At 46.4% G+C, this 12,714-nt stretch overlaps 1 protein-coding gene across 1 annotated transcript in view; it reads right to left on the bottom strand.

The window, feature by feature from the left end:
• The window catches only part of PARP1 (poly(ADP-ribose) polymerase 1), a 37,059-nt gene that overhangs the window by 5,155 nt on the left and 19,190 nt on the right, over window positions 1-12,714 (bottom strand). Inside the window, exons 6-18 of the mRNA XM_061549870.1 lie at window positions 12,166-12,282; window positions 11,037-11,216; window positions 10,092-10,269; window positions 9,019-9,159; window positions 7,808-8,047; window positions 7,044-7,112; window positions 6,699-6,831; window positions 5,195-5,390; window positions 4,382-4,510; window positions 4,168-4,251; window positions 2,470-2,592; window positions 1,593-1,727; window positions 489-587 (exon numbers count right to left, since the gene is read on the bottom strand). Of these exons, the coding sequence (XP_061405854.1) occupies window positions 489-587; window positions 1,593-1,727; window positions 2,470-2,592; window positions 4,168-4,251; window positions 4,382-4,510; window positions 5,195-5,390; window positions 6,699-6,831; window positions 7,044-7,112; window positions 7,808-8,047; window positions 9,019-9,159; window positions 10,092-10,269; window positions 11,037-11,216; window positions 12,166-12,282 (1,824 nt within the window). The remainder of the gene's footprint in view (window positions 1-488; window positions 588-1,592; window positions 1,728-2,469; window positions 2,593-4,167; window positions 4,252-4,381; window positions 4,511-5,194; window positions 5,391-6,698; window positions 6,832-7,043; window positions 7,113-7,807; window positions 8,048-9,018; window positions 9,160-10,091; window positions 10,270-11,036; window positions 11,217-12,165; window positions 12,283-12,714) is intronic.

Genomic DNA, 12,714 nt, shown 5'->3' with positions numbered 1-12,714 from the left:
GCCGATGGACGCAGACACACGTGCGTTGCGCGCAAAGCGACACCGATTGTGTTTGTAAAGTATATTAATGCGACGTGTCTTCAACATGGAGGACCCAATACGACCCAGTATTCTACTCCTACGCAGAACTCTCGTCTGGGAAATAGTCACCAAGATGGAACAAAAGCTCAAAAGTGCACAAAAGAAGCTTGGGTTTGGGAGACAGAACGGTGAACAAAATTCTTAGAGAACCATACGCCGGTTAAATATATAACTTTTGACTCTTTAGAAAAAATAATTGAGCTTGTACATGACACATCGCTATAATAATGAATGGTACCCAAAGGAGGGAAAACGTGCAAGAGAATGTCAACTGCGCAGCTGTGATGGGTGGATTGTTGCATCGCGAGTCCACGAAGAATGGTAGCAATTTGGGGAGACCTTCACCTAACAGGGGATTGACCATTGCTCATGGCATAGTTTCTCTGGTGGAGTGCGAGGGTACCCACCTCCTCCACCTCGAGCTCGTAGGCATCGTGCGTGTGCGCGTGCGTGTTGGTGACATACTCCAGGATCACTCGGAACTCCTCCGTGTCCTTACCCAGCACCTGAGGTCCACACACACGCGCGTGCAAACAATACAACCATCTATTAACAAATAGGTGTTCGCAGCCAACATTATGATTCACAATAGAGTTTTGTGTTAGGCCATGTCATGCTCAGGTGGCCAGTTTCATAGTGTAGTGCATGAACCAATGCATCAACACCAAACATGCAAAAGCAGACACACACATACAGTACATTATACTGGTCAGAACCTCCTGGTTACACCAGCCCACAGGGGATTATTGTGTCCGTCCGTCCGTCGTGCAGGGAGGGGCTGGGTGGGGAGGGAGGGGCTGGGTGGGGAGGGGAGGGTGGGGAGGGGCTGGGTGGGGAGGGGCTGGGTGGGGAGAGTGGGGAAGAGCTGGTCACCCCGTGGTGCCCTTATATTATAAAACTCAACGTTTAACCTCCTCACGCCGGCTTGTGCTCGCCCTCACAGTCGGGCATATTTGCGGAATACACCACGCCGCCATTGACCCTGGCCATTGACCGAGCAACCCAACGTTCCTACCAGCTCCCTCCGCAGGAATGTGTTACATCAGGTGGCAATTTAGTCCATCTAACTCGTTAGGGCAGGATACCACAGACAAGCTGGGAGGCAGCAAGAAACCAGCACCATGACGCCAGCACACAATGGCCTACTCTTGTGAAAGATATCACGGGATCTGTAACGTGCACTGTGAAGCAGCCAGCACATACATGTGTTATGATTATAAGTATTAACAATGCCAGTTGCCGAATTCGAAACGTGAACTTCTCCAACAACCAAAAACGGGGCTACCGCTAGGCCATGCCACCGCCCCTAGAGCCATGTCACGTGCACATGCATACGTACAATTACACACCAACCACAAGCTCACCACACCAGACCAGGTACTCATTGTAAGGCTGAGTGGACCGACAAGAGGATTCAACTTCATGCTGACGTTGTGCATGGCCAGATGAGGAATCAAGATATCTGGGATCACAGGACAGTGCACCCCCACATATGAACGTGTAGGCACTACCTCTATAGTGGTGTGCAGTTTTTCGTAGCTTGCATCCAGCAAATCTTTCTTGCCACCCGACGTCTCGTCCTTGGGGTTCAGGAGACTGTATGCCACCTCGATGTCCATCAGGTTGTCGAGCATGTCCACCTTCATCTGTAAAAACGGAAGAGCAAAGTTCAGACGGATGGACAAATAGATGGGCACACGTCACTATCTATGCTTACCTTACCAAAAAAATCTATGACGTTGTCTACGGGCATTCATGGAGTTTTTGTTAAAGCCTATAATGCTGCGTGGCTAAATTGCAACCCAACGATGAGCAGCCCCATTACGTTCCAGGGCAAAAATAATTGCTATGGTGGCAGAGCTGAAGCCTCCATGGAAACCTATCGTGCAGACACCTGTGTGTAGAGTACAGCATAGCTATCTATGCAGCTGTAAATAATTATTCGCGTCATTATGGAGAAAATCAATAACAAAGTAGATAATCAAGACAATGTCTCCTTCATATATTTGTCGCTCCACATGAAAAAAATGTAAATTCTATACAACCCATCAGCCCCAAGGCCTCAGTTTCTTGCACTGTAATTGTTTAGAAGTTTGAAAATGAAAAAACACAATTTCGTTCTTGAACGGAATTGTGATAATTCGTCAAATCAGGCTAATGGTGGGAGATGGAGGAGGTGACGGTAGGGTGAAGTGCTACATGCCTACTTGCAATGACACACTGCTGTCTTGCACACCTATCATCGTCAGGAACGAGTGTTCAACCTATGACATCTCGAGCGTCATTCACGGTTCGGCCAAGATTTATTTGCACAACGAGCACAACGGTGTGATGTGGGTTGAACACATTGGGAGGGTTTTTTATTTTTATTAAGCCCGAGACGCCCACCTTGATATAGTCGAGGTTGTCCAGGAGTGTGGGCTTCTTCATGCCGAAGTCGTGCGGGATGAGGGTGTAGAACTTGTTGGACAGGTCCTGGATCAGCGAGGTGAGGCCACTCTCGGACACCAGCTGCAGACAACAGCCAGCCAGGAGTCGGAGGGGGGTCAAAAAAAATTATCTGGCAAGCTAATCCACGAAGAGATTCAGCTTTTTTCTGGAGGACACAATTGTCATAAAAAAATGTGGGTACAGGAACATGCAACCTCGCATGCAAAAGTATCTAGTCATTACGTCGGGCGCACGTGTGCCAATTACACTGGTACACAGCTTAATAAAGTGTCAAAGCAATTTGTTGTAAATATTGCCCAAAAAATGTATACTGTGATTAGTAAACTATGTGTTACGTTTTGTAGATATTTGTTTAGGGGTTCTATAGTTTTCCTGAAATAATGTGAAGTGTCCTTAGATAGATATGAGGATTGAGATAATATTTCCTAGGCATATATTAGCGATCCTTAAACACGTGTTTACACAAACAAGTTCTATGAATCAGATTTCTGTTTCACGTGTGGCCTTCCGGCAGGCATTTTACCACTTTTCAATTTCATCATGTCAAATAGGTTTTAATCACCCGAACAAGTAACATTGATATTCTCACAACAGCACACACACAATACAACTTTCTCGATTTTAATTGCTGTATAAAGTCCAATCTTGCTGAAATGTAATTATGTAGTTATACACGACGCATGTTACATGCAAAATGTGCTATCGGCGTCATTTCTTGCGATGGTATCATGTCTTGAGATGAATCGTTAATTTGGAGATCTGACAGAAAAAGGGGCCATGGAAATAACATTACAGCATTGGCGTATTATTCTTGACACAGTAAGATCCATACTTTGCCGACAAGCTCTGCGATGAGACAATGGCATGACAGTACAAGTGATATTTTTTTTATTTAGTCTCACAGCTGGAATTAATCCAAACCGCAAGCCTGAACTTTACGTGGTGGGTAGTTTCGTGTGATCATTGGTGACTGGGCTGAAATCATAAGGGGCTATCCATTTAGTACGTACGCATAGAGGGGGGAGGGGGGGTTAACCCAAATGCGTACACTTGCGAATGGGGGGTCTATTGACAATGTACGTACGCATAGAAAACGCGGGGGGGGGGTGTGGAGGTGAAGCCTCGATAATAATTTGTCTACAATGGCCTTCAAATTATTGAGATAGTCCGGCGGTGGACTATCTGTTTCCTTAAACACATTAATATGATTAATCCTTGATCGTTTCTGCGTGGATCAAATATCGGCCGTTCTCTAGGATTCGGGGGGGGGGGGGGGGAGTGTATCAAGGGTGCGTACGCAGGTGGGGGGGGGGGTGTGTAAAAAGTACACGTGCGTACAGGGAGGGGGGGAGGGGTCAAGTTGACAGATTTTTGCGTACGTACTAAATGGATGGCCCCTAAGACACGCGACATTTGAGAACCGAATTTTAATCAGGCACGGTTCGGACTCAAGACCCTTAGTGGTGCCAGCTCACTCCTCTGACCTCGAAGCCACACATGCCACCTTGCCATTCACCACATCCTCAACGATAATAGATGTTAGCATACGGTAGTGCTACATGAATATGTGAGCAAAGGGGCATGGCAGCCCTGCATGATCCACGCTCCTTAAATTCCATTATATTGTACACGCACCTTCTGTGCATCCCCCAGCACGCTGTAGGCGCTCTGGATCTGCTTCCTGCTCAACTTTCCAAGAGGCATCTTGCAGAGATCGATCTGCGGGGAAGATCCGACAACATGAAGTAATGAACCGCCACCAACAGCAGGCACACCCAATCACTTCCAACAAGCAAACAATGGTGGGGTCTTAGGGGAAGCAAACACATGATCCGTGGCGTCAACCCACCTCGAACTCTACCATGGTCCTCTTCATGCTGTCTATGTCGAAGATCATGCGCAGCAGTTCCTGAATCGGCTTTGCTAGCTTCGAGTTGGTACCCGCCATGGCCTTCAGATCATGAATGTCCTCATCATCCTGCACTCAGGCATGCCCAGAGGTGAAGTCGTGAGCGGTCACACGAGCTGCACTCCCGAAACAACCCGATCCAAACAGAGGCACTTTATCGAGTGGAGTGAGCCCACGTGAGAACACAATACAACGAATGTCATTAACTCATCTGGAAAAGCCTTACCTGAATCTCAAATGTCTTTTTCAGAAGTCACATTTCAATTCCATTTCCCGACACGGAAGTAAAACAATGGTCAGTTTTATTAAAATCCCTCCCGCCTCTGTCCACATAGCAGTATAAAATAGGTACACCAGTTAGTCAATCGGCAGATCATGTGTGGTGGGGTAACGTACTCCCACCTCTTCCAAGACCTCTGGCCAGCGTGGAGGAGTAGGCCAAATACCCTCTTCGAGGAGCCATCTAGTCGAGACCGTTTCGCAAAGTGGCGTGAGCAAGAAAACGTCTAATGCTTTACCTTTACCTGCATTGGGATATTTGACCAATTCGAAAAATGAGGCTACCTCATTAATCGAACTGAGAAAACCCAATGCAAAAGAGGGACTAATGCGCAGATGGGTTCACAGGTCATTTTACTGCAACTGCCGTCTTTTCGTCACCTCACAGCCCTCTGCGGATCTTCACAAACGTACGCAGTTAACAAACCCTCGCACATCCAGAGTGTTGGATACCACAAGCAAGCGCCACCGTACCTGCCCGTAGTCCGTCTCCACCGGGTAGAACTTATTGGGGTACTTGACGAAGTTGCGGGTGTTCCATTTGTTGCCGGTCTTGTCGAAGTAGAGCTGGCAGAAGTGCTCCACCGCGTCTTCACGGCTCTTCATTTTCTCCAGCTTGGTGCCACCGATCGTCGTGCCCAAGCGGCCCCATGAGCGAAACACCCAGTATCTGCAAGAGAGGGGGGTTGTGAATTCACACTTTTTAATATATATGCAGTGACATAGAATCGGTCACGTAGCAGCATAGCGCTGGCTGCTGGCAGGGAAGGGGATCTGCAGCTTACAACAGCCCTGACTGACAACAGGCCACGTGATCGACCGGAGAGGGATCTCGGGGTAAGGTCACGAAAGGGTCACATCGAGAACCCGCTAGTAGGTTCCAGAAAGGGGGTGTGGCCGGGGCGGAGCCAGGCCACGCTGACAGTATAAGAGGGGCCCCGGGAGGGGAGCTCGGGGCTGTCGTGTGGAGTGGGATCCTCATGGTGCTGATAGAATCTTCGCCGTCGTCTCCGTCTTCACCATCTCGGCGTCGCCAGTCAGGCAGTCTGCCAGCTGTCCTGACTGGGAACCGTAGTTACCAAGTGTGAACTGTTAAGGCCATTTAGTCACTACATATATATGTAGTGACTAAACATATACATATATATAAAATGTTCCTTGTTACTTTCCTCTATCCACTTTTATATTACAATTGCGATACCGAGATTATATCGTCAAGAGACACAGTATTTCGAGTGTCCAAAAATTGCTCCAGAAGATAATATCAGAAAATAACTTGGAGAGTCGCTTAAGTAGAACTTGTTTGTGACACTTTGAAACAATAAAAATAAATGTCCTCCAAAGAATGTTTGTGATATGAGAACCTGAGTGTTTAATCCTGAAAGATGGAATATGCTGGTATGATTTTTTTGATATACATATTTTTTTCCAAAAATTGCTCCGAGAAGATATATCAGAAAATAACTTGGAGAGTCGCTTAAGTAGAACTTGTTTGTGACACTTTGAAACAATAAAAATAAATGTCCTCCAAAGAATGTTTGTGATATGAGAACCTGAGTGTTTAATCCTGAAAGATGGAATATGCTGATATGATTTTTTTGATATACATATTTTTTTCATTGGTGAATTGGTGACCAGGCTGAAACCATCAACTCCACTCCACTTGTTTTCAGCTGCATGAAATCCAGATTCTAATCAAGAATTTCAGCAGTGCTGGCAAAATTCTGTTAAACAGAATTAACCCCATTAACCACCTCTCCGCCTTGCATTGTTTCACACTGAACTAAACATATTCCTTCAAAGAGTCATTTGCTCATCAGCACTTGCTGCATGTTCTGACGCTAGATTTGGACGTGCAAGCCACCAGGCCACTTGGCCAGCCGGTTACTTTACCCGGGGTTAGTGTTCCCTTCATATGGTATAGCCGAGGATGGCCTGTCCTGGCCTGCTCTGGCATGCGCGTGCATCTGTCGCTCACTTTCGATTGAGGTCACACTCCAGCAGCTGCAGCTTGTAGTACGAGTTGGTTCCTCTCTCAACATCCACCAGACTCATTGCGGCGCCGTAGATCATGCCATGATCCTCCAGCACGTGGGCCACATCCACCAAATCTACGGTCGGGGAAAAGCAATACCTCCAACATGAGCGGGTCCAATCTTGGCCCCGGTGTGCCGGTGAGAGGAGGGGAGGACGTGCATTTGAAAAGACTGAAGTGTCCTCCGCTCGCCATTAATTTCACATCACACGGCAACGCATACATGTCACCAACAAAACCTATTGGTATGAAGACAATTTAAGTGTCGTAGATTAGTGTTTGGCTCACTAGACAAGGGGTCCACGGCAGCACGACCCTTCACAGTCAGCTTCAGCTTATTCGCCTCGGCCTTCTGACCTATACAAGCACACAGGTGTACACACATACCACACATTCAAAAGTAAATACACACGAGCAGAAATTTACTTCCACAATATGATCCTTATGGCGGTACCCAGGGCTACCAAATAATACAAATTGGCTGAGGCAATTAAATATTTTATTTCTGTGCTTAACTCCACGACTGGGGTAACACTCAATCCGAAATCAGTGCTACTCCACGATGTCGAAACGCAGCGAGGACGATTGCGCCGAAACCCTGAACGCTCGTACGCACCATAGTGGTGCATCGTGTACAGCTCGTCGAGATGAGTCGATTGCCGCATCGCCGATCATCAACAGACTAAAAATGACTGCATCACGGACATTATGCAAGAGCCGGGGTACTATTGTACCCCGGGGTACCGCCATAAGGTACATATATTACACGACAGTTAACAAAATGCAAGATTTCTCCAACATTCAGCATAGTGAATTACACGTGTGTGATCTATTAATTGAGCTATTTAACTTATTTCACGTATTAATAATAGCCTTTTTTAATCTATGAAAGCGTCAATTTGAAGATTCAATATTTCAGTAAGGTTCCGCAAAATAATGCTTGAGCATTTCTTCGCGCCATCCTTCAAGCCTGTTCGGACCTAAACCACAAACAGGGCCTGAACAACCAGCATTCGCCATCATCACTCTCCCCCACGTGCGACGGCGCATACCCTCCGACTTTCGTTTGCTGCTCTTAGCCGACGCCTCCTTGGGAACCTCCAGCACTGGCTCGGTCTTCACCGTTGGCTCCTGCTCAACCTTGATTGACGCCCCCCAGGTCGAGAGGCGGTGCGCCGACACCAGCTCAGCCAAGGGCCGCCCCGAGTCCTCTGCGAGCAGATCCTCCGCCACCACGCATACGTTGTACGTCTGAGCCTCCGCAATCTTCTTTGACATCTTCTCCACCTCCTCTGCACGGTGGGGGAAGGAGAAGAGAAGGGAGAGCGCGAAGGAGGATGTAGAGTTGATGACGACTTGTGCCCAATAGGAACTCATAATAGTGGAAAGTGGACAATCAGGAAATGGAATGCAAATGCATTGTGCAATGACAGCAGAGACATCTATGGATATGTACTGCATCTGGTGTTGATCCCCCATTGCCTGTGGTGTTGTTCCATTTCATACCTCACATGATCTTTAAGTTACGCAAAAGTGTAATGTATGAAGAGGTACGATGAACAGCATTGTGTTTACTGTCACAGGTCCAGGATGGAGGGCAGGCTACTAAGATGATAACTTGAGTGGGCACACAGAGATTGGTGAACGGTAGACAAAGCCGGATTGTGGTGGTGGTGGTGGTGATGCTGATAAACGGTGATCATTTCAATTTGGATGTTGAATTTGCTAGAACTGTGGGACCCAGCACATTGGACGTAATTTCAAGACCATCACAGTGCCATTGGTCGTGATGACCTCTTCACCAAAATATGCCCTCCCATGACTTTCACGACATTAAGAGGGCCATTTTATGGCAATTTTTGATGGAAAATCTCATCAGCAATTGTTGCACAATATGCTAACAATAAAAAACAGCAAGCCAAAGCACAACTTGGATGGCAACTTCCAATCACATCAAAGAGAGAGATCACATGGCTGCTCGGTGGTGTGTGCTTTGCAGACCAATCATTGTCCTTCAAAAACAGTTCTTAACTGCATTTTCATTAGCTCGACAGAACACCATCACCCTATGTCATGAATATACCAAAGGTGTCAGTCGTTGCTCGCAGATGCTGGGAGCAATCCCAGGTGCTGGGGGTGACAATTTTTGATGTCGTTTGCTCTAAAATGTGGTCCAGTGTTTCAAGGCATTTAGCAAAGGTGCCTTCATGATCACTCGTGGGTGATCACTCTTTGGACACACATCGAGGAGGAAAGCACTTACTCTTGGTGCTAATGCAGAAGTCGGCCTTGGAGACTGTGCTGGTCATCTTGCCTCCCAGTTTCTCCACCAGTGCCTTGATATCATCACGACTCTTCTGCAGCTTCCCCACCAAGCACAACGCCTTGCCGACCAATAATTTCCCTGCACCCACCATGGGAAAACCGCGGCAGCGAACAACGTGAGTAGTCAGGCAGGGGGCACACAACAGGCATTGGAGACCACACACGACATGAGACAGACACAAAGATATTTGTAGACATATCGAAACAAATAGACAAAGACAAAATGCAAACCACAAAACAATCGAGAGGTATTTCATTAACATGTAACGATGCATAGAATCATCGATTAAAATTTATTTTCATGCTCATAATACATAAATTGAATTCTCGCTTAAAATGCGAACGCTTTATGTATTTGCTTTACATGACCTCCATAGCCATTAGTACCGCTAAATGCACTGTAATCAATGCAGCCAGGTCATAATGTTTACTGAATAATGATGCCAAATCGTGATAATTCATCGAAACAAAGTAGCCAGGGTCCCTCAGCTCTGAATTTGTGGAGATGAACGGATTCCAGCATGGCAGACATCTACCAGAAGGCACCATAGCGGTATTGCTGAGAGCTATGTGGCCGTAACTTTCTATTAACAAAGCTTCAAACTCATATTCTTAGGTTTTTTCGGTAAAGTCACCCTCAACCAGTATATATACAAGGACTGTTTTCTTGGAATTTCTCTTACTTGATGCAGCAGTCATGCTGTGACGGTTCCACCTGAAGACGGAAGCTTGTGTTGCCTCCGAAACGTCGTGATTTTTATTTTTATTTAACTTTTATTAATTTAAATTTTTTTACCTACATGACTTTACCGAAAAAACCTAAGAATATGAATCCTTGCAGTCACGAAAGCTTCAAATCTAGAACTTCAAACTCATGTCACACAGCTCGGGACAAACAGCTCGTGTAATGCATCTATAAAATAGCACCAGATCGCTTTTTATCTGCATTTCGTCTTCCTTTAAACAAAGGGCACGACAGCAGTCGACCGGTACCCACCCTCTGCCAGTTACCTGGGACTGCGCCAGCGCTGGTTCCGGGGGCTTCTCCACTTTTGGTTGCGGCAGTGGCGACGGTGGCAGTGGCGACGGTGGCAGCGCGTGGCGGGCTGGTAGTAGCTTGGGCGGACATGAAGACGCGCTCGCGCTGCTTGTACTTATACTTCTTTAGGAATGGCACATCCTTGAACTCCTAGGCAGGGCAGTGATGACAAGGGGGCAGCCAGAGAGTGGTGCCGGACAAAGAATCAATTGATCAATGACTTTTACAGTTTGTACAATTTGGAGTGATACGGGTATAAAATTATAACACGTCATTAGATGATGTACAAGAAATGATTTCTTAGAGGTTGTTTTTGGTGGGCAAGAGTAGTAGGATGACGTAGGGCAGCGAGGGAAAGGAGACTCATGTCTGTATGTTGGACTTCTTTCACACCATACCCTACTGTGCTAATCGCAGGTATATAGACAGCTATGTAGTACAGCTGTAAATGATGACATTTCAGAGAGACACAGCAAGAGAAGAGGAAAGACTTGAGCCTGGATCTGAACATGGGGAAAGGATGGGGAGCTGGCAAAGCTGACTTAACACCAAATGAGGGTTCAATAAGAATGGAGTCTCCATTGTAAGGGAGACAGGGAGATTGATAAAAATAAATTTTGTTGGAATGTGTACAAATAAGCTTTAAAAACAATGCACACCAACGCCATCAAGCAATTGGAGAGTGAAAAAAATAAACATCACAAAAACTAACAAGCAATGCATACAAGCACAGCTTTAAAAGCACAAAAATGACAAAACATACAAGTTAAACCAAACAACGGTAAAATGCGAAACGGTAACAATCAATTCCATGCGTTCCCTAAAAACACACGTTCTCAGCGCTCGGAGAACATCCTACCCCTGTAAAAGCCATGGCACGACGCGGTGCTAACAATACCCCCCCCCCCCCGCTTTGCCTTTGGGATGATCCACTCATTGCGCTTGGGTGTCTTTGTGCTGAATGTGCACTTGGTCCAGCCGGAGATGTTCCCCGTGCAGCGGTAAGCGTCACTCATGCACACGAGCTGCCCGTCCTTACACTCTGCACATGGCAGAAGCGCACCGAACGCCATTCCGTCAGCCAGGCGCTCCAGCACCTGGTAGCAACACACAGGGGAACGGAAAGACAAACAAAAGCCCGTTTATACATTAACAACTGCAATCAAGTACGGATTGGATCCCACACTCACAAGGTTAAGTGGCCAACAGCAAAAAACTGCTGATCCAATCACTCCTTATAATTGCTTCTGCCAGATCTCGCAGCTGTTATGAAGACAATCCTGGACATCTCACAGCAGCTCTTACAGTCTCATGAGCACCAACATTTGGGTTTCAGTCTCCCCCTTGTTACATAGTTGATACGTCCTTCAAGGACTGCTCTCACGGTCTCACCGCCATCTGCTTTTAAGTTTTCTCCTCTCAAAAAACACATTGGCCAAAGATCCCAATGCAGGATATTTTTGAAAGAGTATTGGTGGGATGTTCTGGGATATATGGCATCATCATCATAATGTCAAGTGTAATATTAACAAAGTCATCTGCCCCCCCCCCCCTCCTCCCTCCACCTGTCCCCCCAGTATGTTAGTTAACTTCCCCCTTACCCCTCCTCAATATAAATCTTCATGCCCCCACACATGGTCCCCACTTGGGTGATGAAGCGAACCCAATTATTCCCCCTACATTGGATCCTGTCGCGCCAAAATCAGGTTGCTCTTCACAGAGTTTCTATTCACCCCCCCACCGCCACCACCGTTTAATGATCGGCGTATTGTACCGGGGTTGCGTTGAGTTGTAATAAACAAAACAAAAAGCATCGGTGTCCACCCCTTTTTTGTAGAGGGAGGCTCAATCGTGCCCAACACTTGCTTCTCTGCAAAAATGCCGTGGTCCATCAGTAAAATCTTATCGGCCATAATCCAAACCTTATCCCCCAAACATTACATTTCTCCTTACAACCTGTGGTCCTTCAAAACTCATTTTGTGGTTCGCCGATTTTCAGATCAGCCGTTGAATTTCTTACTTCGGGGCATTCGCCGCGGGCCTTACCGCAGACTCGCCGGATGGCACGGCCTGTTTGTTGGCAATCAGCAGCTCCTTGAGGTCAATCTCATCGCTGCAACTCTTCAAGCCATCCTTGAAGCTCCAGATAACATTGCTCTGCTTCTGTTGGGGCATGAACAGGCAATATGCACTTAAGAGGAAATCATATATATATTGTTGAAATTATAGAGATTATCTTGTAGATTCCATGTGAAGGTTTGATAATGAAAAAAACATATTTTGGGAACATTCTAGTGAAACCACTTGATACAGTAAATTTAGCTGTGACGGTCCCACCTGATGACGGAGACTTGTGTTGCCTCCGAAACGTCGTGATTTATTATTTTATTTTGTTTCTATTAATTGTATTTTTTACCTACGTGACTTTACCGAAAAAACCTAAGAGTACACTGCAGTGGTGTTGTATTCAAAAGTACGAGAGTGATGCAACAGTGAAATCAGCAGAGCGCACCTAAACCCTGTTTTTTAAAATTTTCCTTGTCAAGGAAGCCTCAAAGCCACATTCGACAAGCTAGGACACACAATCAAGATACG

The sequence above is a fragment of the Lethenteron reissneri genome, chromosome 11 (assembly GCF_015708825.2).
Source record: "Lethenteron reissneri isolate LAM-NWPU_2019-01 chromosome 11, ASM1570882v1, whole genome shotgun sequence".
NCBI lineage: Eukaryota > Metazoa > Chordata > Hyperoartia > Petromyzontiformes > Petromyzontidae > Lethenteron > Lethenteron reissneri.
This window is presented reverse-complemented; position numbering and strand designations above follow the sequence as displayed.